The sequence below is a fragment of the Eptatretus burgeri genome, chromosome 4 (assembly GCF_056783735.1).
Source record: "Eptatretus burgeri isolate ZD-2024b chromosome 4, Ebu_testis_v1, whole genome shotgun sequence".
NCBI classification, from domain to species: Eukaryota; Metazoa; Chordata; class Myxini; order Myxiniformes; family Myxinidae; genus Eptatretus; species Eptatretus burgeri.
In genome coordinates, this window is record NC_140964.1 from 114,331,295 (window position 1) to 114,357,421 (window position 26,127).

Sequence of the window (26,127 nt, forward strand, 5' to 3'; positions counted from 1 at the left end):
CAAACAGAAAGCACCAGTCACCTTCTCTCGGGATGCAAAACACTTGTGTGTAACTGTACACACAAAGGCAAAAAAAGCGAGTACCGTACTTGCAAGTAAATCCACCGGCATGTGTGCAGCAACGTCATTATTCAGTCCCCGAAGAGTCATGGAAACAGAACCCAAGGAAAAAAAAATTGCAAAGGACAACTTCACACTTAAGGTTCAATTGGCCATTGCAAACAAAGCATTGTGACCAGATACAATTATGACTCTGAGGTACCATACTCTGTTACAGAGCGACGGTGCTGTCGAAGCAGTTTCTCGGCAGGGTTTATACTGGGTGGTTTGCCATTGCTTTCCCAACAGTAGTTCAGGCAGGAATTTGTTGACGGTGCTGGCGATAGCTCGCCTACTCTTCATGAAAGACACCATGGAATCTTTAACATTCAGCAACTGATTCTGGCAGATGGGCCACCCAATTTAACATTCATCTGAAGGACAGCACACACACATTGATGAATCACCCTGCCTGTGAAACACCAGGGTGACAGTTTTATAGCTGGGCCGAGATTCAAACCCAGGCTAGAAAGCTTAGAGGTGAGTGTGCGTACCTCGAGAGTCGAGACCATCCTGCCAGCCCTGCAGATATAATACCCAGAAAAAAAAAAGGAATTAAGACTGGGACTGCGAATACGTTGTGAATGCATTAGGTGTGATAACTTCTATTGCATTGCTTTAATTTAAGTTAAAGTACAAAATGACTTTGGTCCAAATAGTTCGGAACTAAAAGGTTGGTAAAGTACGAAGACCTGAAAAATTAAATGAAGAGAACATGCTAACTGAAGAATATCGACAGTCGTAGTCAGAGCAATGGGAGTGACAAAGAAGAACATTGAAGAGAAATTGAAAAGGACACCTTGAAATACCTTGGATTTATGTACAATATATATATATATATATATATATATATATATATATATATATATATATATATATATATATATATATATATATATATATATATATATATATATATATATATATAGATACCCAACAAACAAGATGAAATTGAAATATGATGCAGACACCTGAAAATGTACCGATGATCAAGTTTGGAAACATCACACCGATGATCAAGTCCTCCAAATGTAAAGGAGTTTATAAATGCACAAATCGTGCACATCCGATTTGCTCGGAATCATCCGTGGTTTCCAGAGATAGTTGGAGATTTGAAAGTATTTTTTAAAAAACAGGTGGAAGTTTTTCTTGAAACGATCTTTGCTGTTGTAGATCTCGTTTAAATTTACACATTTGGTGTTTGTTTCATGGTATTTTGATGCATCTTTAGAAAATAATTATTCACATTTTCCGCACAATCCTATTCGTTATCTCATACCAACTTGCATCATCTCCACCGCACTGGAACACGCTGCTCGGCTGGGAGCCATTTCCAACTGGACGCTCATCTAAAGATCTAAATCTAACAAAATGACATGTAGGTTAGCTCCCTCGCTGGTAATACGCCATTATTACCTCCGCCACTTTAGGTGGGAGGAGGTTATGTTTGCACCCCTGTCTGTTTGTATGTGTGCAGTGTATCTTAAAAAGTGGTGGACAGATTCGGACGAACCTTGGTGGACACCAGGGGCAGATCATGGGGATTGGGGGTTGGGGGTTCTTCCCCAGGAAATTTTGAGAAACTGATTGTCGGAAACAGCATTTCCTGTATTCTTAGAAGTTTTCTGCAGTGTGTTGCATTCTTCCCTGGCCTAACGGTTCAGCAGATTCGCGATGACGAATGGGACAAAGTGGCAAACTTGCCCTGCTGATCCTTAGTTTAAAAAGGCCTGTGCACACCCAAAGTGTGAAATTATGGCGTTGACCGACTGTGTGCTGAGTGAAGCCCGGCACCACCATGCACCGAGGTTGCGAAGCTTAGGGCGGGGGGTTTTCCCCCCAAAAGAGATCAGATAGGACGGTGGATTATGAATTTTTTTATTACTCACAAATGTTGCTATTTTGGAAAAGATGGCGCTTCTGTTTCCGAATGAAAATGTCACACACATCATGTGGGGGAAGTCATGGTGTATGTTCATGAGGGCCAGAGATGCCATCTGACTTTCCCCCATGGAATCTCTTAGGTAGGTCTTCAGACGCCACAGGTAAGAAAATGAGCGTTCAGCTGAACAGGAGCCTCCAGGGAGGGTGCATCCAATATGGAGTAGGACTTCGATCAATGGCAATTCGTCTCCATATTATACTACAGGAAAACAATCCTGCAGGCCTACCCTGTTGTGCCTCATCTGTATATATTTTACAAGCCAATCCACTCACTTCATACCTAGTTACTCTACGATGATTGGCACATGCAAAAAAAAAACTTCAGCTGATTGGGGCCAAAACATCCGACATCTATAGATTGTAAGATGTGGGAACAATGTGGAGGAAGAACGGACAGCACAATATTGTTTTCCTTGGCCCAGTTGATCAGGTCAATAGCTTCGTGGCTTTTGTGATCATCATACAGGACAAGTATTGTGTCAGAAGAATCCCGACATTGTACATATTTAATGAAATTGTTCTGCATAAAGTCCCTAAAAATCTGGGAATTTGACCATCCCGTCTGTGTCAGGATTGTATCAGCACCAACAGTTTTTCCCTGCATTAAATCTGGCACCATTCACTTTGGGGGGAAAACAAAGAAACGTGGTATCTGATTTTCCCTGTGCATTAACCACTCCACTAATGGTAACAGTCTTGCTTCTTTCAGCCATGACAGCTTGTGGTTGATATCCTCTACCTGCAACAAAATTGGGTGGCCGTATTCCGTATTGATGCCCTGCTCATCTTCATTATAAATAAGCTGTGGTTTGTCATTTCAATTGCATTTGGTTAGAATATGGTTCTTCCTGTCGATGGGTGGAGCACGCTGCTCCAAACGTTGAGTTCTACTTTTACTTTTTCTTCTCTTCTTTTGCTTTGGAGTGTTTTTTTAAAAATTGAGGAACAGATGTTTGGTGCTGCAGAACTTTAATATATGATAAAACAAACATGACATGCGAACCAAAGCTTTTCGTGCTGTACTCTTCATGGTTGAAACAGAAAGAGAACCAAGAAGTGAGAGCATGCATATATTTGCTTGTCCATGTAATATCGACATTGATTGGTTCCTCAGTTATTTCGTCAAAGGTAATCTGAGCCCCATTGGTTAGCCCACAGTTATCAGTATCTCTGGCTCCGATTGGCTGGAGCAGAGTACAGGGCGATGACTCACCATTCACACCAATGACTGAGGGAGGGGGGAGGATGCGATTCCTCTAAGGCTGATGACTCACTCATGAAATTCTCTGAGAATATGCAGGCAATGATACGAACGGACACAGCCTTCTAATTTTTGAAGAATGTTCGCGGATCTCCAGCATACTGGAGCACAGTACTTCTGGATCTCTTAGCAAAGGCACATCAACTTGGCATCCCAATATGGTTTCTGACCCTAGCTGATATACAATGGCCAGAAATTATCCAGAGCATCAGTCATCAATATGGCCAAGTACTGACAGATGAAGATGTGAAAAATCTACCATGGGATGAAAAGTGTAACCGGTTACCATTGTAATTGAGCAACAGCTGCTCGTCAGTTCCAATACAGAGTTGACTCCTTCTTCAAAGAATTCCTTGGTTCCAAGAGTAACCCTGTCGGAGAAGTTTAGGACTTTATGATTGGAATTGAGTTCCAAGCTCGGGACTCCCCTCGTGCCCACACAATTTTGTGGATAAACAGATGCTCCAAAGCGAGAAGTCAATGAGGATGAGGAAGTAGCAGCTTTTATTGGCAAGTACCAGAAATGTTGTGCTCCATAGAATGATGAGGAATTTCAGAAACTTGTGCTTGGTTTGCAGAAGCATGTCCACTCACAAACATGCAGACGAAACAAGAGGTGCAGATTCAGATTCCCTCATCTACAAAATGCTGAGACATTGATTGCAGGACACTCCACTGAGCTGGATCCCACAGTTGTAGCATGACAGCTTAGCCGACAGCAAGAAATACTAACTCAAGTGAGAGAAACTGTGGAAAATAAAGATGTTCCTGAATATGCTGCATTGGATGAGCTGTTGCGACTGTCACGGGTGGATATCGGTACAATCAAGCTGTTTGATTCACAAAATTCAGCAAACATGTAGTTTTGCAAAGACAACCATCTGAACGTTGGATAAACCAGTACAATCCAGACATTCTTCGCAAATTGAAAGGCAACACGGATCTTCGGTTCATCACCGACCTCTATTCATGCATTTCCTATGTTACCAACGACATGAAAATCGAGAGATCTCTGAGCGAACTCCTGAAGAAGGTTGCTGAAGAAAGCAGGGAGATGATATCAAGTCGAAACTGAAAAAGGTTGGTTCAGCATTTCTCAACAACCGAGAGGTCAGTGCCCCGGAGGCAGCTTGTAGACTACTATCCCTCCCTTTGAAAAGGACTAGTAGGAAAGTGGTATTTGTGAATACTGCTCCGAAAGACAAGTGAGTTCCCATGCTAAAACCACTTAGTGATCTCAAAGACATGCCAGATGACGCTGAAAATATTTTCTGCACATCGTTTTCAGACAGATATGCATCACGTCCACATGAACGAGGCAACATGTGCTTCGTAGAGTTTGCTGCTAACTCCACAACTGATGGAGAAGACGCTGCTCCAGATGCAGTGGATCATGTTCCTGATATTCTGGAGGATGACGATGCTAGCAATGCAGGATCCACAACAATTACACTTCTGAATGGGCTAGTATCAATGAGGAAATGCAAGAGAGAAGTTATCAGATTTCACAAAGAAAAGTCTGATGGAGAGGAAACATACAAAGGTCTCGATGGATGGTGCTGATCTCCTATACCACCTCCATCGCCGGCTGCAAGATATCACTGGGAAGAAAGATCCTATTTCAGGATTTGGTGGAATCGGCATAATTGCCATAAGAAATCTCTATCAGCTTCAACTTGACGACCAGAACCATGTTTTTGCCCCACCATCAGACATATGCTCGGCTTCACAGATCATTATGGGAAGAAAACTTCCCAATGATTGACGTGACTGGGCGTGTGTGGCAAAGAGAAGACAAAGATTTTGATGAGCTTCTAATGCGTGTCCATGCAGCAACATGCACATCTTGAAGTCCAGGGAGATAACCAAAGACAGCCTGCTGTACCCAGAGGATGCTCTTCATGTCTTCAAAACGAACAAGGAAGTCAATGAGCACAATTTCACACACATTAAAAAACTTGCTGCTCAAGTGTTTGACATAAAAAAAAGACATGCACACTGGCTTGATTGATGTGATATGAACAAAGGCGTCAGACACTGGTGGATTGCAGGAAGTGGTGTCGATAGCTGAAGGAGCACGTGTTATGGTCACCATCAACATTGATGTATCTGATGGTTTAGCCAATGGTGCATGTGGCACTGTCATAGCCTGAGACCATTCAGGCTCTGATGTCCGTGCTATTTTGGTCAAATTTGACAGTGATCACATTGGGAGAGACGCCTCAACCAACAGCCAGTACAAGCAGACATATCCTGGAACTGTTCCCATCAAACGACAAGAGGTCATGCTTCACACTGGCAGAGGCAGAACTTGAGTACAAGCCGTGCGAGTACAATTTCCACTCACACTTGCATGGGGTTGCACTATACATAAAGTGCAAGGAAAAACATTGGACAGGATTGTTGCCTCAATGGAAGGAAAAGGCAGATTTATGACTGGCCTAGCTCATGTTGCCTTGAGCAGAGTCAAAACCTTGAGTGGTCTACAAATACTTGGGTTTGATGAAAGTGCAATTTATGCCAAACCAGCTGTCAAGGAAGAAATGAATCGACTTCAAGGCAATGCTACTCGACTGATTGAACTTCCACAGATGCAGAGTCTTGGAGGTAGTTGGCTTAAAATAGGCTTACTGAACATCAGATCATATCTCAAACATCGACCAGATATGAAAGCTGACATCACTATGAGATCAGCAGATGTTCTTCGTTTTGTGGAGACTTTCTTAGTAGAAGGACAGAAGCTCAACTATGATGCACAACTTAGGCCTGAAATGAAGTGTTTCAGAGCTCAAAGACAGCGCTCTGCTAACTTGGACAAGGGAGGCATAATGATCATGGCACCACCAGAAATGACACCAACGATTCCTAACCCAGACAATAAAAGTATAGAACACAGAACAGTGATGGTGACAACACAGGTTAAAAGAGAAATCAACATTGCCACTGTATACAGATCACCCACGACAAGCTCTCCTTTGTTCATGGACAAATTATAAGATGTGCTGACATCTTTAGATCTCCAGCAGCTGAATCTTGTACTATACTGGGTAATTTTAACTATGACCTTTTGAGTACTACAGAACACACTATCACATAAACTGATGGGAAAATATGGATTTCGTCAATATGTCTCGGGGCCAACAACAGACTATGGGTCATTGCTGGACCGTGTGTATGCAAACAAAGATGTGGAGATAGTAATGGACATTGTGGACACTTATTATTCAGACAACGATGCAGTATATGTATCAATAAATCTTTGGACTCTTTTATTATGGAGATACGAGTCTGAGTATCGTTGCTGATAGTAGAACTCATGTTATGTGCTATACGAGAGTGCAGGTGGATCGCTGCTCTCTGATGATTCGTGAATGGATATATTCTACAGTATGATCATCAGTGATATTATGACGACTATTAAGTGAAATGACACTGGTGGTAATAATGATTAATTAGAGACACTACTATATTGAAGTTTAATTGGAATTGCATTCTTTCATCAAGTTTGTTAACTTAAGTTGATCTTTCCATAATTCCTTTCAATTGTGTAGTTTTAGTACATATTAATAAAGCAGTCATAATGAGTTCCAAATGCAGAGTCGACTCGTTTTTCAAAAAGCATGTTATAAATGATAAAACTGATTGTATAAACGTGTACATGATGATGTGCTACTGTTAAGATCAAGTTTAAAAGCCTCACATTTTAAACATTCCAATATGATATAAAGCAGCCACGTGCAGGTGTAACAGCCCAAGTGTAGCACTGTATTGTATTCATATTTCTAAAATGGAGTGGAATTAAAGTCCCAGGCTTTGAGCAGCGAATCATGCAGTGGAATATTATCTTCTTGTTCATTCAAAAATGTAATGGGCCCAATATGTTCTCGTGGATCAGGCAGTGCGGGGCAGAGGTACGTGCTTTACTGAGTGCCCTTCTAGTTATTTTAATATTCCTCATTTGGACATCTTTGCATACAGTATTTTAAACTCTAGTTTGTAGCAAATTCCTTTGTCGAAATAAGGGTTTGAATGTAGTTGATATTTTAAATTTGATGTTTAAGAGTAACAAATTACAGTTCATGAACATTGATTGTTCAGGATGGTGAGAATGATGATATTTTTGATTGATAATTATCTGTAATACTTTTACATGTCAATAATAAAAAGCTGTTATCCAGTATTTTGTTCTTGAACTATAATTGCTTTGAACTGTAAAACCTACAGTATGTACATCGGCATGTCCTGATAAACTGCATTGATATATGTTGTCGGGTTTTTTTCTTTTTCTTCTCATGGGTTCGCCCATTTCTACGATGGATGAATAAAACTATTATTTGGGAAAAAAAAAACACTTAACTGCATATATTACACCACTTACATAAACGCAATCCTTCAAAAACAACTGTGGCTTTCACATCGCCGACAGCCCTGTGTTCTCTCGGATTATTCCCCCCTCATTCCCGATATTGCTCCCTCTGCTCTCTCAGTCACCCGACCTTCACCAGCATCTCAAGGATGCGTGTATTCTTCCAGTAGCCCCATCCTCATAAAACTTCCAAAATCCAGGCTGAGACCTCAACTCCTTTGTTCTTTGCTTCTTCCATCTATGAAACCACCTTTCAGATGTTCTTTCCCATTCTTCCTCAAACGAGTTTAGGGCTTCAAGAAGGCAGTGCACAATCACCTCATTTTATCCTCCATCCTGACCCATGATCTTTCTTACCCCATTAATCCTCCAACCCAACTCTTTTACTTGCTGATTTCATTGTTTTCTCTCCTTCTCTCTCTCTCTCTTTCCTTTTTGTTCATTCCCTTTCTGGCTCTGCTGAATTGTTGCCCCACGACCGCACTGTCAATTGAACCTTGCTCTTCCATGAGCCTTGCCCTTACAGAGAGAGACAACAAATAAAAGGACTGCTACTTTTAGCTCTAGTGAGGCTTCATACTGCCTCTTGATACTCACGAAAGAAGATTAAACAAAAGGGATTGAGAAGGAAAGATTATGCCAAATAATTACAGAGATTGTCAGTTTTCCAACAGTTCAAATTCAACAAACACTGACTTCACAATATCACATGACTGGGGGGCTGAGGGAAAACCTAGAATGCCCCCACTTCAAACTTGCTTAACACACATTGAATTGAGAGGACTTGGCATTGACATAGGCCTTTACAATCTCCAGAGGTGATTTAATTGGCAACTGTAATTACTAAGGCTGTGATTGAGAGCTAAAACCTTCATATCATGTTAAAACAAAGCTGCCAAGATACTTGCAATATTTGATGCCACACACAACAGTAGAATATTACGGAGAAATATTAAAGCAACATGCATGAAGCTGAAGTGAACCGTAATGATAAAAAAATTAAAAATTCTCGCAACACATCAGTTAGAAATTGGAGAATATATATTTCCAAAGCTTTTATTTAATCCACACAGTGATAATACTTCTTTTGGTCAAAGCCCCTCACCTTATAAATTACGGTCCTGATGTTCATATGCTGCACAAAAGTGATGATCAGGCTGGCAGCAGAGTTTGCAGGCAACTGGCAAAGCTCGCTCATGACAGCCAATGCATCAGAGTCCTCCGGGAAAATGATAATCTTGGATAAGACATTCTTGCAACCTCCTCCATAAGCTGCTATGAGTATTTCCTTCATCTGGACAGAAAACAGCATGATTTTAACTTTATATTTAATTGCAAAAGTTACAGATTTGTATATATATATATATATATATATATATATACATATATATAAATATATATACATATATATAAATATATATATATATATATATATATATACATATATATAAATATATATACATATATATAAATATATATATATATATATATATATATATATATATATATATATATATATATATATATATATATATATATATACACACAAAACACTCAGCAAAGTTACTTTGAGCAGAAATGGAGAGATGGAAAAATCTCCCCCCACCACACTCCATCGTCATAAATTTTTTGACAGCACACAAGTCAACAGAACACCATGGCATGCCTAACCACACCCTGCTAACTAAGTCACCAGCAGAAACCTTTATGTTCTACAGACACAAGTTGGACATGTGTGTGCATGATTGATGTGGGTCAGCTTGTTGGATGTTGGACAAAGTGAATTTTTGTGGTTGGCATTGATGCTAAAAAGAGATTTACAAAGCTTGTGGAATGAAAAAGTAAAAATCCCAGTGTAGATTATTTGTTTTATGGTGTCAGAGGCTCAGAGAAGAGCTGTCATACACTGGTACACAAATCACGCAGTCACATATAGACAGAGGCAGCAGAGAACACACGCCTTGACATCAGACAAACATGGCAATTGACCATGGGGGAAGGAACTTCCCAGAACACACTGGGTACCGGCAGCACCATCTCGTGGCAATCCTCTCATCTCTGTTGCCAGCGGCGGCATTTTTTGGGAGAAATCTCCATCCACAAGGGATATAAACGCAGGGGGGTTGTTCATCCTCTTTTCTCTAAATGCTGAGCATCAAGTAGCCAAGGTCAGAATGCAACCCCTGACTCAGAGAAGCCACTTTAACCATTATGCCACTGAGTTTGGCTGAACAAAGTAAAATAAGTAAAAAGTACAAAGAAACTTGGAATGGGCGTTTTCATGATTATAGTAACGAAAGCAGCTCTTTCGGGAAAATTGTGAATTTATAATAACGTATTTTTTTTAATGGGAATGCTGATTTTTACCTTCGCAAAATAATTTGGAAAGAGTATTGCATTTGTGTCCGTTTGTTTGTTTGCTTGTTTGTCCGCACAGAACTTTTGTGTTTTTCTCCACAACCGCTTGTCAGATTGAGACAAAATTTTCACCACTGGTGCAACTACCCATGTAGAATGTTCTAATGATAATTATGAGATCATGAGTCACGTGGTGTGGCAGCCATATTGGAAAAACGGAAAAACTTTGGGCCTCTGTATCTCTGAAACCGCAACAAGGAAAAAATTGAAACTTGGCACACGGCAAGTAATCCTGATGGGGAATGTGATTTTTTTATGATGTCATAGTTTCCTTCGTTATGACGTCATAATTGCATATGTAGAACGCCACATCTGGTCAGTATATACATTTTTGAGGGTCATCTCGGGAAAAAATGGTCCACTATTTTTTTTGATGATGTCATCGGTGACGTGATTTGGCAGCAATATATATATAAAAAAAAATTTTTTTAACCTTCAAAAACCTTCTCTGAAATATCTGAAAAGATCGAGGCAAAACTTTACACATATGACTGCCTATTCATGAGAAACAAAAGGGTCACACATATGATGTCATAGGTCACATGGTTTGGCAGCCATATTGGATTTACCCAAAAACCGATAAAAATGCACCACTCAAAAGAAGACCTGGCGAGGGTTTGCAATCTCTGATTGCTCTTTTTCTTGTTTTTTTTGTTTTGTTTTGTTTAATTGACTGCCTCAGGATGTAGCAACCCCAAGTTTAAGTCACATACAGTGCAGTTCCTTTGTTTGTTGTGTCCATGCATCATCAATGAGTTGTGATCGTGGTAAAGATAAATCCTTACATCAGGGCCTTTGTCGGTGTATGGATGTTACTTGCCTTGGCAGAAGTCAGACTGGCATTCAGAATGGCTTTGCTGCTTCCCACGGAAAGATTAACCACATGCAACAGCTGTCTTTCCATAGAATTAGGGTCATTCACCAGATCCTTGACTCGCTGCACTGTACACACATGGGATCAGTGTCAAGTACATCGTTCATGTGTGGGCAGACTCATGGCAATTAATGTATGAGTGTGCTTGTTGTTGTTCTAATTTGCTTCATTTTAAATCTGTTTCCTGACACACGTTTCTTCTGTTCAAATGGTAAGTGATGTAAACACTGTGTTGCCTTCACTTTGCATCTCTTCATCTGTGTCTCTCTTGACCAAAATATTTTTTGGGAGGATACAAAGGCAGAAGCCATGGTGGATGTGGTGAGGCAATGGAATGTGGTGGTGCTACTCTCCCATATTGAGTGTTTTAAAGTCTGAAATTTGGCCAAGGTAACAGCACTCAATGGTCTACTCTTTTCAAATGTCAACATTGGATATTTAACATACACTTGTAAATATTAACAAAGGGGAAAGCTGGCTTTGTGTTAAAATGATTAGAATTTGCACATCACATCATGAGAATGAATGACCTGAAAAATTTGTGTTAAAATGGATTTTGGAAGCCCATTGTTACGATGGCATTTGTAAATGCACCTTGTACTTGTACATTAGCTATGATAAAGAAAACGTACAAGTTTCTTCAAGTGTCTTCATAGCACTGATGCGAAGTTTTGAAATCAATTATAGATACATACCGGTGGCATTCTCATTTGCAAAATCTGTGGTGAAGTTTGTCAGGTAACTAAAGTCTCCGAAGAGTGGGTCCAGAAGAATCTTCAAAGATCTGGTGCATCACATAAAAAAACCAGAGTTGGTGTCAAAGCCACACAATTCTCGCCTGTTTATACATTTATCGTTTTTGAAAGACTCGTCTAATAATATTTTTTATAAAGCATTGCAGTGAAGTCTGATCCAAATAATTTTAAAGCAATATATGTATTTGTATATTGTAATCAGTAAAAAATAGTGTGGTAGATAAAACCATGAGAAAGGAAATAACTTGCACCAAAAACTTTAACATTTTCACGCTCACACTGACGCTCACGCCAGGGGTATCGCTATAGCTCTCTGTTCTTTGAACAGGCGAGCTAAAAATCAGTCAAAATGATCTTCCATGATCTCCTTCAATGAACAGGCCTCATGGGTCGTTTTTCTCATGCCACAAAAAAATAAATTGGAATTTGGTTCCTGCATTCACTCTGTTCTCGGGCCACATCACTTTATTACTTGTGCCAAAGGAATGAGTAAAAATTATTTTGAGCGATTTTACTTCTCATATAATGTGGTTGCCTAGATTTTTACAAAACGATCCCCCACACCCTTCAAATACTCAATTGCACAACGTTTCCTCCGAAACAGTGTACGTATTGATCATCATCACTCAAAAAGGTGTACAATGAGGGTCATTTCCATTGTGAAAAGCCATATAAGTCTTTTACTAATTCCAGTTTCCACGGTAGTTATTACTTCTTATTTATATTATTATATTCAGTTATTGGATTCGCTATATATGCGAGATATCCCTTATTGTCGGGTTTTCCATCTGTGTGTGTGTGTGTGTGTGTGTGTGTGTGTGTGTGTGTGTGTGTGTGTGTGTGTGTGTGTGTGTGTGTGTGTGTGTGTGTGTGTGTGTGTGTGTGTGTGTGTGTGTGTGTGTCTGCAATGCGAGGCTCCACAGCATGAACCAGCGAACCGATTTCGATGAAACTTTGCCAACAGGTGCCATATGGTCTGGGAAGGTGCGTTTGAATTTCGTTGCCTAGCAACCACCCGTTGCTGTGCAGTGGCCGAAAAACCACGTACAGTATTTTCAATACTTGTTCTTCAGTTTTGAATGTAGAGAAACGCGACTTCGGAATTAAACACTTCGAGATATTTAGAAAATTTTACTCGAGCCGATTTTTGATTGAGGTTTGATTTTTCAAATGGTCGTCCTTCAAAAATCGGGTGTCTATTCACCGTCATTTTTTATGAGGGGCTTAGGAAAGTGGGCGGAGCTTAGGGAAAGTGGAGATGGTTGATGAAAAGTGGGAGTGGCGTAGGTAAGTGGGAGTGGCGTAGGAAGTGGGCGTGGCTTATGGAAAGTGGGCGTGGCTTATGAAAAATATTGTGTGGCTCAGGAGGTGTGGTCAAACAAGAGCATTGAGAGAAGTTTATCGGGTTTTCCGTGTGTGTGTGTGTGTGTGTGTGTGTGTGTGTGTGTGTGTGTGTGTGTGTGTGTGTGTGTGTGTGTGTGTGTGTGTGTCTGCAACACGAGGCTCCACAGCACAAACCAGCAAACCGATTATTTTTCAAATGGTAGTCCTTCAAAAATAGGGTGTCTATTTACCGTCATTTTTTATGAGGAGTGCCAGTTGGCAAAATACGCAATAGGAAAAATCTTGCCAGGCAGAGGAACAATTGTATGTGAACCAATACGTCTTGGCAATGAATCTTCGTCGGTGGATCAGTCAGAATGAAAAGCATCGTATCCAGCACTTCGATCCTTGCGAATCCCTCGTCGCTTACCGGCTTGTTTTCTCAGTTTGTCATGCATATGATGTACGGGATGGACTATTCACGTGAAATTATTTTATTTCGTGTCTCCCATGCTTATGTTGAGCTGTCAATCTGTTTCAGTGATTATGATGGCCGACTTTCACAGTTTTCATCCTGGAAAGGTTCCACCACATCTTCGATTTCCATCAAACACGTTCGATCTCCTCGGTCATAACAAAATGGACAATATTAATATTGTTCTGAATGATACTGCCTGTTACTCAAGGAGAGTAGTCTTTTTATAAGTATAAATACTGTTATGAAAATGTTAATTTTCATTTGAATAGTTCATGATGCCAGATACATTTTCATTCCAACAGGACAGCTTAAAACCTTCTCTGCCACCTCGGTGCTGCTGGCACACTGCAACATCACCCACCACAATTCATTGCAAATGCTGCAGCATCAAAGCTTCTCCAGAATAACAATGGCATCACATCCAAGCAACAAAGGGATGAAGGTACGTAAGAAACTTTCTGCTACCATGTTCACACCACCTGCTACCTCTAGCTTGGTATCCCCATACACCCTTCATGAAGTAGAAGTGGCATCAAAAAAGCCTGGGGCAACTATTGTGGATATCTCTTCATGGTGGTTGTACCTCCTAATGCAAGTCAGGGGCCAAATCTTCCCTATTCTTCCCTGCTGCTCGGATTCGTCAATGCAGCACGGTCATGGTCAGAGTGCCAATCGGTCCCCATGGACCAACCAATACCCTCTTGTCTCGGTCTCTTCTTTTTCTCTCCAACTCTGTCATGGACCTGACTTTGTGAAGGAGGGGGCACACCATCCTGAATGTGGGGGATCTCTGGGTCACTCTTGGGAGATCGAGCTGCTCTCTCCATGCCACGGGCTTGTTTGAGAGAACTATCCAGGGCTATACACCACCACCACCACCACCTCCAACAACAAAAACAACAGCAAAGCCTGGGGAAGCAGCTGACCAAGATGATATATAACCAGAATTTCTCAAGAATCTACGGCATAAAGGTACAGCTTGATGCCCTTCCTTTTTACTCTTATCCACCAGTCTGGCACTATTCCTTTGATGTGGACAAAAGCCAAGATTATTTCCATACCCAAGCTAGGGAAGTCGCTTGATGACCCTTCAAGCTACCAGCCGATATCATTACTCCACACATCATGCAAGTTGTTTCAATGTCTTCTGCAAAGTCACATCTCGCTGCTACTTGAGCCTTTCATCTCAGTGGAATAGACAGTATTCAAAACAGGGAGATCACCTGTGGATCGGGTCCTGGCTTTAATAATGTACATTGAGGCTGGATACCAACGTTCTATCGAGAGTGGTGTTGCCTTCATAGATCTGTCAGCAGCTTTTGACACTTTGGATGCATGGACTACTTCGCAAAAAAGCAAAGCTTCTTCCCTGCTGTACAACCATGCGAGCACGTGCATGCAACCGTCATTTCAGAGGCTTACTTGGGGATATGGCCAGTCCATCAAGAACTCTAAATGATAGTCTCACCCAACAATCAGTGTTGGCCTCCAATGATGCTCAACACATATATATATATATATATATATATATATATATATATATATATATATATATATATATATATATATATATATATATGTGTGTGTAAACTTCCGGTGACAACTCTTGCCTATCAGTCATGCAATCATGACAACATGAACAGAGTTCTTACCAACGACCTCAAGGTTTTGGAGAAGTATTTCGACAAATGGAGACCTCGTCCCCATCAATAAAAAAAACACTGTCACTTCTTTCTGTCTGAGCAATCACTTGGCTAATTCCAAACTAAACGTCTCCTTCTGTGGTAAGTCAGTCCAGAATGAACCACACCCCAGATACTGTACATTGGAATCACTCTGGATCACAGCCTGACAAACAGGGAATATCTGTTGTCCTTCCTCCTTCCCCACCCCAAATTTCCAGTTTTCCTTCCTGAGAGTTTGCTCTTGTATCCATCTTATCCTCCCCCTGCATTCTCCCCTCCTCATCCTTAACCACATCCCTCGTTGTCTACCTCTGTCTATTTAGTCCCGAGGCCATGCTGTTGGGTTTTCCATCTTCTCTTTCGGCTGTTCCTTTTGTTATGTTGCATCCTGATCCATTCTGTGTTCTCGCTCTAATACGAGCCATGACTGTATACAAAAAAGAAATCAAAACACAGCTGACTCTGCTCATGAGAAGACAGAATGCCTCAATTCTATGTTTGCTTCTAAATCTTGTGTACCCAATCCCTCACTCCCTACAACAACCCGACACTCTCGTCCCCAACTGCTCCCGGATACTGTCTTTCCCAGTTGAGAATGTGAAGATGTTTCTGATAAACAATGACTCGAATTCTGCAACAGGCCCAGACAGCATCAGTGCATGTTTTTCAGAACACTGCTGTGCTCCTCTTATTCATCCTCTTTCTGCTCTGTTTACTCGAACATTCTCTCTGGGTCAGTTTCCATGTGCCTGGAAGTTAGCCAACATCACTACAAACATGGTGCAAAAATGGTTCCTCTGAACTACAGGGCTATGAGCTTGCTTCCAATTATAAGCAAGGTCATGGAATCTATCAATGCAGATGACATCAAATCATTCCTTTTCTACAATGGCCTGATCTTATATCATGAGTTCAGTGTCAGACCCAGCAATTCTACCTTAGACATGCTGCTCTCCCAACAATGGATGGATGGCCTCAATCTCAGACATGAGATCAGCGAAGTCTCTCCAGACATATCTTGAGCATTTGATACAGTCTGGCGCCTCGTCTTGATCTCCAAACTGTCTGCTTATCGTATCCAAGGACACCTCCTCTCATGGATCACTGACTTCCTCCACTCCCATATTCAGAGTATAGCTCTGAACAGGATTCTTTGATCTTCTCTCCTTGTCAAGGCTGGATGCCCCCCCCCCCCCCGCAATGTGTCTTCAGTCCAGTCTTGTTCCTCATCTTCATCAATGATCTTTATGATTCTCTAGAAGATCCTGCCCATCTCTTTGCTGATGATTCCATCATTTGCCCTATAATTTGTCAGCCTTCAGATAGCCAGGTGGAAGCCTCTTCACTATCTGCAGACCTTGATATAATCAGGAACTGATCCAACACTTGGAATATATCTTTCAACCCCAACAAATCCCACATACACACCCTGTCTCTCCAAAAGTACCATCTGTCAAACCCAGATTGAAATACTGGGCCAAACTGAAATACTGTTACTGTTAGTTGGTTCATGACTTTGATTTTGTTTCTTGGTGAGAGGTATCACATACTTCGCAAATTATAGTACGATTCTATTTCAAATAATCATTTTACAATATCCATTTAAATATGACGTTCATTTAAATGACAACCAGGTGAACCCAAAACAATTGCTTTTCCAAAGACCGTTACATTTTTCCTCCTTTTAGTCACATTTGCAACCTGACCCTTAAAGCTTCTTTCATCTCTAATTTTTCCTCTTCTGCAACCTTGCTTCATCTTCATGATGTTATGTCCTTGGTTCATAGCCTTACATGTTCAAAGCATGCTGTTGGTCTTCTGGACCTCCAATCAAAATTTCTTTCAAGGCAGCACGAAGGTTTCCCCATAATTCTGATGTCTGAAAAGAGTGCAGGGTGGGTGACAATAATTTTGTGGAAAATGCTGACTTGATTCACTTAGTTTGTTGACAAACATTCGTTGCCTCACATGATCATGATAAATTAATACAGTGCTCATGGCTCCAGAAAAAGCGAAGAGCGTTACTCGTATCCACGGTCCTTGAAGCAGAACAGAGTATGGACTCTGAAAGTTGGAGTTAACTTTCGGCACAAACAATCAGCATCACACATTACTGTACAATTTCAAACAGCGAATAAGAATTTCTATTTTCATGTCACAAATAGTTCAATAATATACAACAGAATATTTTGTCTCTGTGAAGGTTAATGTTGGTCTGCATTAGCGGACAACATAAACAATGGATTTTATCGACTAAAAGTTGATTTATAAATGTTTTACTCATGGTTGGATACGCGTATATCTGACAAAGGGATAAAACTCAAAATTTCAGCCTCTTTGTTTACTTTGTGGCAAACACTCTTAGCAAATTGTAGTTGATAAAATCCAGTGCAATAATACACCTTATTATCATGTCACAAACAATACAATAGTGCATAATTTGTCATGTTACAAATAGTACAATAATGCATAATTCTTCATTATGAATAATGAACAACACATACATTTCCAGTGTTGTTCTTGCCTTTTTGCCAAAGCTGTTCTTCCCCAATGTAGGCATCTAGATCTGAACAACAAAAAAAAGAAAACAAAAAACAAATAAAATCTCCAGCAAAAACAAAACAAAAAGAGAAATATACAAGAGCGATAATTTCTTTGCAATACATGTCCCCCACCAATCTGATATTTCCTAAGTCCAAAAAGAGCACAACTGTGAAAAATTGACGAAATGCCCTGAAACTCGAACATGTTCTGTAACTTATCATAATAAAGTCATGCACCAAGTTTTAGTTGAATATGTTAAAGGGTAGAGGAAAAAAAGTCTGAAAAACCACATGTGGGATGGATGGACTGATGGACAGACAGAGGGCAAACCTCTTGTCCCCTCCAATGAAACCAATGGAGGAGTAATAAAATCACTTGTAACGGTCAGCTGCATGTCTCTCCCTAAAATTTCACGCTAACTTTCACCGCAACCAGCACTATATATAATCCTCAGCAAACATGGCATGGTCAGGCAGTTCATGAAAGCCTTGGGCCAAAAACATTCCCCAGCCAACCCCACAAAAAGTGGAAATAATTGGGGTCGTGAAATAAGTGGTGGTGGTGGTGGCGGCGGCGGCGGCAGTGGCGGTTGGCAGGATAGCTCGATTACCTTTGGGCGGTCATATCTAGGTTTGATTCCCAACTGAAGTCACTAACCCTTATACCCTACGTAACTACACTACGAATTGCTAATAAACCTCCACCTACCGGTAGAAAACACACAGCACTAACAACAAAAAAATCCTACTGGCCACTATTCACAGTACAAATAGAATATGGTCTGTGCCTGTGTCTGTGTCTGAGTCTCTCTCTCTCCTCTTGACACACAATCCTTCAACTCAACCAATGAATCAGTCAGCCATTTTAACAACAAAATAAGAACAACGAACAACTACAACAGCACTTAGTGGAGCACATACCTCCACCAAGCTGAACAGTTTCGTGTTGTAACCCATTGATAGTCTGGATCTGGACCTTAACCAAAATATAATTGGCTTGTTCTTGTCACCTACTCAACTCATCCACCAAGTTTTGTCATAATCCGTCCACAACTTATTCAGATATCATGCTAGATATCGGTTCTCGTCCCATCTCTCAATGGTTAAGAATCAGTTGAAAAAATTCTTACATCCAGATCCCAATTCAGATCTGGATCTTCACCAAAATCGAATCAATTCATCCTTGTCACACACCTAACCTGTCCACTAAACTTAATCCAAATCTGTCCACAACCTTTCGAGATATCCTGCTCACAGACAAACATACAGGGGTAAAAACACAACCTCCGTCCACCTACGGTGGTGGAGATAACAAACATATTCCTTGTGGACGCATAAAAACTTCAAGCCCAATTTCAGCTCCAAAAATAACAAAATGAATAAAAAAACACATAACTCGCGAAAACAAGAATAACCCTCAAACAACAACAGACATAGATAATATCCAAACACCAACATAATAATATCATAAAAACCTGAGAAATATTCAAAAGCAACAAAACTTGGAAAAGCTCATCAACAAAATGGATTATAAAACAAACAGTAGGAAATTCTGGAGAACAATTGCTAACATTCAAGCACCCCAAAAAAAAATATATATATATATATATTTTTTTTTTTTTTAAATCTCACCCATGTCCTGAAGGAAGCAGTTCAGTTTGGCATTTTTAATATGAAATAGGAACGAACGAAACCCATTAAAATTACCCTTTAGAAACCCTTCATAATCATCCTTTAGTATTATCCCTTAAAACCCTTGAGGACCCATGAGAATTACCCTTTAGAACCAATTAAAACCCCTTCAGAATTACCCTTCAGAACCCTTTAGAGCACATTAAAACCTTCAGAATTACCCTTTAGAACCCTTCAGAACCCATTAGAAAAACCATTTAAACCCCTTTACAATTACCCTTTAGAGCCCATTAAAACCTTCAGAATTATTCTTTAGAACCCTTCAGAACCCATTAGAATTACCATTTAAACCTCTTCAGAATTACCCTTTAGAACCACCCTTTAGAACCCATTAGAATTATGCTTTTATTACCCATTAGAATGACCCTTTATACCCTTTCAGAATTGCCCTTGAGAATCACCCTTCAAAATTACCCATTATCATTACCCTTTAGAATCACTCTTTAGAACCCATTATAATTACCCTTTAGAATCCTTTCGAACCCTTTAGAATTACCCTTTATATTTACTTATAATATAAAGTAAATAGGGCTCGTTGGTCCATTGGTCCAATTTTCATTGGTCTTCACGGTCTTGTTTCACACCCGCGTGCTGTACTGTTTGAGCATTAGCTTGCCTTTCACCAAGCCCAGATGTGCTTGGGCCAGGGCGGAGATTATACATTCGTTATTATTCTTATCAAATTATACTACTATTATTATTGTTGTTAATATTATTAGCATTAATTAATTATCAATATATGGTTTGTTACAATGTTATCATTATTTTTGGTATTTATTTTGTTAATAGATTTTTTAAATAGATTTTTTTTGTTCATTAATTTTTTGCACCATGGAAGAACTCATCCATTTATAGCAGAATTAAAGGGTGTACAAGGTCTTATGGGTCTTTTTGGGTCTTCAGAGTGTTTTGGGTCCTTTGGGTTTTTTGGGTCCTTGACTACTTTTGGGTCTTCTGGGACCTCAGGGTCTTCAGGATTCTCAGGGACTTTTGGGTAATCTGGGTCTTTTGAGTATTTGGGTCTTCTGAGTCCTTGGGTTATTTTGGGTCCTCAAGGTATTTTGGATATTCCGGGACTTTTGGATCATGTGGGTTTTTTGGGTTCTCAGGGAGTTTTGGGCCCTCGTGGAGTTTTGGGTCCTTGTGGAGTTTTGGGTCCTCAGGGAGTTTTGGGTCATCTGCATCTATTGGGTCCTCAGGGAGTTTTGGGTCATCTGCGTCTTTTGAGTTCTTGGGGACTTTTGAGTCTTGAAAGGTCGAAGGGGTCTCAGCAGTCTAAAGGGTCAAAAGGTATATTCATTACAATCGTACGTAATTAATTAATAGATGTACATAATAAATACACAAAAAGCATGCCCCCACCCCACACCATTTATACAAGAAACACGGTGTGTTAGAAAGGTTCTTCTTCTTCATTTTTATGTCGGGCAGATGGACGGAAGGAAATAGCCAAATATTGAAGCAGCCTCACTGCTTAAAAAATTCTAAAGCCACAGGACCAAACCTAATATCCAACTTACAGCTCAAACATCTGGGACCCATAGTCATCAACACTCTCACTCAAATATACAATTACTCTTGGAATACCCTGAAATAACCCAGACTCATACAGACTGATTTTCCTCCTTTGGATACAATTCAAGATCTTGGAAAGTTTAACTTTGGATGACTTCAATCCGAACACTCCCCCTCTCCCCCCATCTCCCAACATGGTTTCCATCCCCACCACTCCACCATCCCCCTCCTCTCCACACCAACACAAGTAATTATACAGGGCTTTAATCGCAACCCACACCCCTTTTCTCCACCCCATATAGTTCTTGCTGCAAGACATCAACAAGGCCTTTGACATGGCATCTCACAATCTTTTCATTGACAAAACAGTCAGCACAACAATGCATAACACCAGTAAAAAAAAGAAAGAAAAAAAAAAGGCTTGCTAACTTCAAATATGGTTGCCAAGCTCAAGCCAAATACTTCCCATCTCGCATCAGAATCCTTAAATCCACTCTGCCTAAAATGCAACACCACTGCATACACCACAGCTCACCTATTCTCCACACATTCCCTCCATTCATTCAACACAGACAATCTTTTAACATAAACTTCCACAAAATAACTCTGGGACCAACAAGTCGACGTTGCCGGTGATCTTAGGTCCATCGGGTTCGCAAACATGAAACACCTTGACAGCAGTGGTGACGGCGAAAGGGACTAAAGCAACAAACACCACAACCACCACCTTACGTATAACTCTCATCCTCGCCCTCTCACCCTGACCCGAATGCATTCTTCGATCATAAAAACTTTGTTCTGAGCCCCTATATGCCAAAACTTCCGTCAACATTACCATTACAAAGAACTTGAATTCCACTTCACGGGTGATATCCTAAAATGTATCCCATTGCAGGGATTCAGGAGATTCAGTGTGCATGTAAGACTCTTTGAAGTAAACCTGATGTTAATCGCAATTAACCTAAAATTTAAAGAGAAGGATAAAATTATAATAGGTAAATGTGGAGTAAATATACAATGTATGAGGATTATGGTTTATAAATGCACCACAAGTCAGACTAACTTGGATGTACACACACCCTTGAGTGCAGACAGCACTAATGTGACCTCCATGTGGACATCTGATGGAAGGACAGACTTCAGGATTGCCAGCATTCTGGAGTAGAACAGCAGGAAGTCATTAGGAACATGATATAAACAGTTGAAGTTGATTATTGCTCACATTTTGAGGGCAACACAGGTTCTCTCATGGTATTTTGTTGAATAAAAGATGTCTTGGCTCCATATATATGACAAAATCTCTCCACTATTGTTAAATAGTTAAAATATAGATGTACTCACTCCACTATTGGTAAAATTTTCTGCCCCCGTTAATCCACCCCAAGCCCCACTCCTTCAAATTCTCTGCTTTCCTTCCTGAAAGTCCCTGTAATGTCCATCTATATATAATTTCCCATGTTCCCCGCCCCTTCCCTCTCCCTTCCATAGATCTCCTAATGTCTCTGTTCCCCACTGTTTTGTCTTTCCCACTCCCACCTCCCCCACTTGTCTCATGCCCCCCTTGCTATGCGTTGTGTGTTGGCTCTCATACGAGCCTCAACAAGGTATACAAAAAATAAAGAATAATAAAAAAAAATATGCATTCGCTTTGCCTCTTTCATCTAATTCTTTCTCAATCAAGAGAAACAGCCATCAAAGCAGAATAGTTGTTTATTTTCTTAAGCTTGGTCTGGAATCTCAAATGGAACACTTTCACAAGATTGTAATTTACATAGTTTGGCAGTTTTTTAAATAAAATATTGGACTGGTTTCAGGAGTCATCAAAGGAACGAAGGGTTTCGTTGAGTGATACTTATAACGTTCACATTCATTGAATAAAATCATGATTGCTGAGGAACGAGTTCAAAAGTATGACTTGAAAGAGTATTCAGAGATTGCAGACTCTTGTGAGGACTTGTTTTGTGTGGTTTATTTGGTTTGGTGTTTCTAATTGTACATACTTTAAAGACGTACTCACATTCTAATTAAACATACTTTATATACGTCACATTCAAATTGTACATACTTTATAGATGTACTCACCTTGTAATTGTAAATACGTTGAACATGTACTCACTTTCTAATTGTACATACTTTGTACATGTACTCACATTCTAATTGTACATACTTTATAGATGTACTCACCTTCTAATTGTAAATACTTTGTACATGTACTCACTTTCTAATTATACATACTTTATAGATGTACTCACCTTCTAATTGTACATACTTTATACATGTACTCACTTTCTAATTATACAAACTTTATACATGTATTCACTTTATAATTATATATACTTTATACATGTATTCACTTTCTAATTGTATATACTTTCTACATGTATTCACTTTCTTATTGTACATACTTTATAGATGTATTCACTTTCTAATTGTACATACTTTATAGATGTACTCACTTTCTAATGGTACATACTTTATGAATGTATTCACTTTCTAATTATACAAACTTTATACATGTATTCACTTTCTAATTGTATATACTTTATACATATTGTTATGGTTGTGGAAATTCGCATTACACCATAAAGGGCCCTCAGGTGAGATATCTCTGTAAGTACATGTGTGGTTAGCCCAAACCCGTTGTATAGAGGGAATTTATGTGATCCATCCGGGCTGCGACGCTTTGAGTTAGCCATTTTTCTGTTCTATCTTTTATTTCAAACAAACAGCATCTCAACAACCACGCTATCCCCACCACAGCGCCAACCACACTACAACTACGCCACCTCCACCATCTACGCCACCACATCTTCGCCACTCGCCATTCAGTAGGCCCTGTGCAGTTACGATCTCCAGGAACAAACAAAAACCAACAACGATGCTCGGGGGTTTTCCCGCCTGTTTCTCCCGTCAAAATTCTCCGTGCTCGGTGTGGGGGAAGTGCAATCCGAGCAGGGGGTCAAAGGTGAGAAAAGGTGGGGGCCTCTTTTTGGGGGAATAATTCCTGGCTCTGAGCCAAGACTGACTCCCCCGGCCCCCGCATGGCGCGGGGTGGAGGGAGAGCGAGAGGTCACGCCCCCCTTTGAGAGGCTTCTCCAAGAAGCTCGAAGGGAGGTGGGGGCGAAGGGCGGAGCCCTGAGCTACAAAAGGCGGACAGGACGGACCTTGAGGAGTAGTTGGTCGAGAGTGGTTGGTCGCGAGTTGTTGGTCGAGAGTTGGTCGAGTGGTTGATCGAGTTGTTGGTCGAGAGTGGTTGGTCGAGAGTTGGTCGAGTTGGTTCAGGTTGAGTTGGTTCTTCGAGGCTTCCTGTCTGCTCGTCTTGTTGGGGGAAGAGTCCTGCGCCCGCGGCTTGGCGAGCGGCCTGTCGCGAAGGCACGGACGGGAGACGCGGTAGTGCCGGTTGTGAGGTGGACCTGCGTGTCTGGACGAGGAATGCTGGAGAGGGTTCGCCGGCCACGAGAGAGGTCGGGGCCAGGCGCGACCACGCTGACGGTCGTGGGAGAGGGGCTCACCGGCCACGAAAAGGGAAGTCGCGACTTCTTTTTCCTTTTCCTTTGCTTTTTGCGTAAATGTCTGTGAGTGGCGCCGTCCGTCAAGTAGTATTGTTTTAAGTGTTGCCGTGTGTTCGCGTATTCGGTCGTAGCTCTGCATTGTTGTTGTTGTTGTTTTAAATTAATATATGTGCATTTCTGATTCTGTTTGGCTGTATATGTGTGCTCTGTGTCTGTGTGAATAAAGTGCTTGTGTGAACTTGTTCCCCGTTTCGCTGCGTCCTTCCCTTTGTTGAATCTCCATCTTGCTTCACGTAAAGGGTTCGTAGTGGGCTTAATACGCCCGATAAGTAATCGGAACCGTCGAGGCCGACGATAACACCGCTCGGTTATCCCGATAGTACGGAACGGACCGCTTAAGCGGCCCGTGTCTGGAGTCGACCTGCGGCGAGGTGCGATCGCCCGGTTTACCATCCGCGTGGGTACTTAGGTAGGTCGAGTTTGGCGAACAACCCTATCCCACGCGGGTGGCCGATTGGCACGATCGTGGTGAGGCCGAAAGGCCCACCCGTGACTAGCTCCCAGCGTTAGTCCGAGAGGGTCACGACAGAATTGTCCGTCCGGTGGGCGACGTGCCGCGATTCGAGTCACGTGGCCGATCGCATGCCGGCGGGCGCGAATTCGCAACAATATATTCACTTTCTAATTGTACATACTTTATACATGTATTCACTTTCTAATTGCACATATTTTATACATGTACTCACATTCTACTTGTACATACTTTATACATGTACTTACTTTCTAATTGTCCATACTTTAGAAATGTACTCACATTCGAATTATACATACTTTATACATGTATTCACTTTCTAATTATACATACTTTATACATGTATTCACTTTCTAATTGTATATACTTCATACATGTATTCACTTTCTAATTGCACATACTTTATAGACGTACTCACATTCTAATTGTACATACTTTATACATGTACTAACATTCTAATTGTACATACTTTATAAATGTACTCACTTTCTTAATGTATTCACTTTCTTATTATACATACTTTATCCATGTATTCACTTTCTAATTATACATACTTTATACATGTATTCACTTTCTAATTGTATATACTTTATACAAGCACTCACATTCTAATTGTACAGACTTTACATGTACTCACATTCTAATTATAAATACTTTATTCATGTACTTACTTTCTAATTGTAATACTTTATACATGTACTCATATTCTAATTGCACATATTTTATACTTGTACTCACATTCTAATTATACATGCTTTAAATATGTACTTACTTTCTAATTGTACATACTTTAGACATGTACTCACATTCTAATTGTACATACTTTATACTTGTACTCACATTCTAATTATACATGCTTTAAACATGTACTTACTTTCTAATTGTACATACTTTAGACATGTACTCACATTCTAATTGTACATACTTTATACTTGTACTCACATTCTAATTATACATACTTTATACATGTACTTACATTCTAATTGTACATACTTTATACATGCACTCACATTCTAATTGTACATGCTTTATACATGTACTCACATTCTTGTTGTACATACTTTATACAGGTACTCACTTTCTAATTGTACATATGTTGTAGATGTACTTACATTCTAATTGTACATACT

At 40.3% G+C, this 26,127-nt stretch overlaps 1 protein-coding gene and 1 long non-coding RNA gene across 2 annotated transcripts in view; one reads left to right on the forward strand and one right to left on the reverse strand.

The window, feature by feature from the left end:
• LOC147028925 (uncharacterized) overlaps window positions 1-26,127 on the reverse strand; it is a 245,031-nt gene that overhangs the window by 108,687 nt on the left and 110,217 nt on the right. The window contains exons 22-27 of the mRNA XM_085879809.1: window positions 22,033-22,109; window positions 17,708-17,769; window positions 16,997-17,082; window positions 11,658-11,746; window positions 10,909-11,030; window positions 8,776-8,964 (exon numbers count right to left, since the gene is read on the reverse strand). Coding sequence (XP_085735935.1) covers window positions 8,776-8,964; window positions 10,909-11,030; window positions 11,658-11,746; window positions 16,997-17,082; window positions 17,708-17,769; window positions 22,033-22,109 — 625 coding nt within the window. The remainder of the gene's footprint in view (window positions 1-8,775; window positions 8,965-10,908; window positions 11,031-11,657; window positions 11,747-16,996; window positions 17,083-17,707; window positions 17,770-22,032; window positions 22,110-26,127) is intronic.
• The window catches only part of LOC147028926 (uncharacterized), a 79,654-nt gene that overhangs the window by 825 nt on the left and 52,702 nt on the right, over window positions 1-26,127 (forward strand). The window lies entirely within an intron of this gene.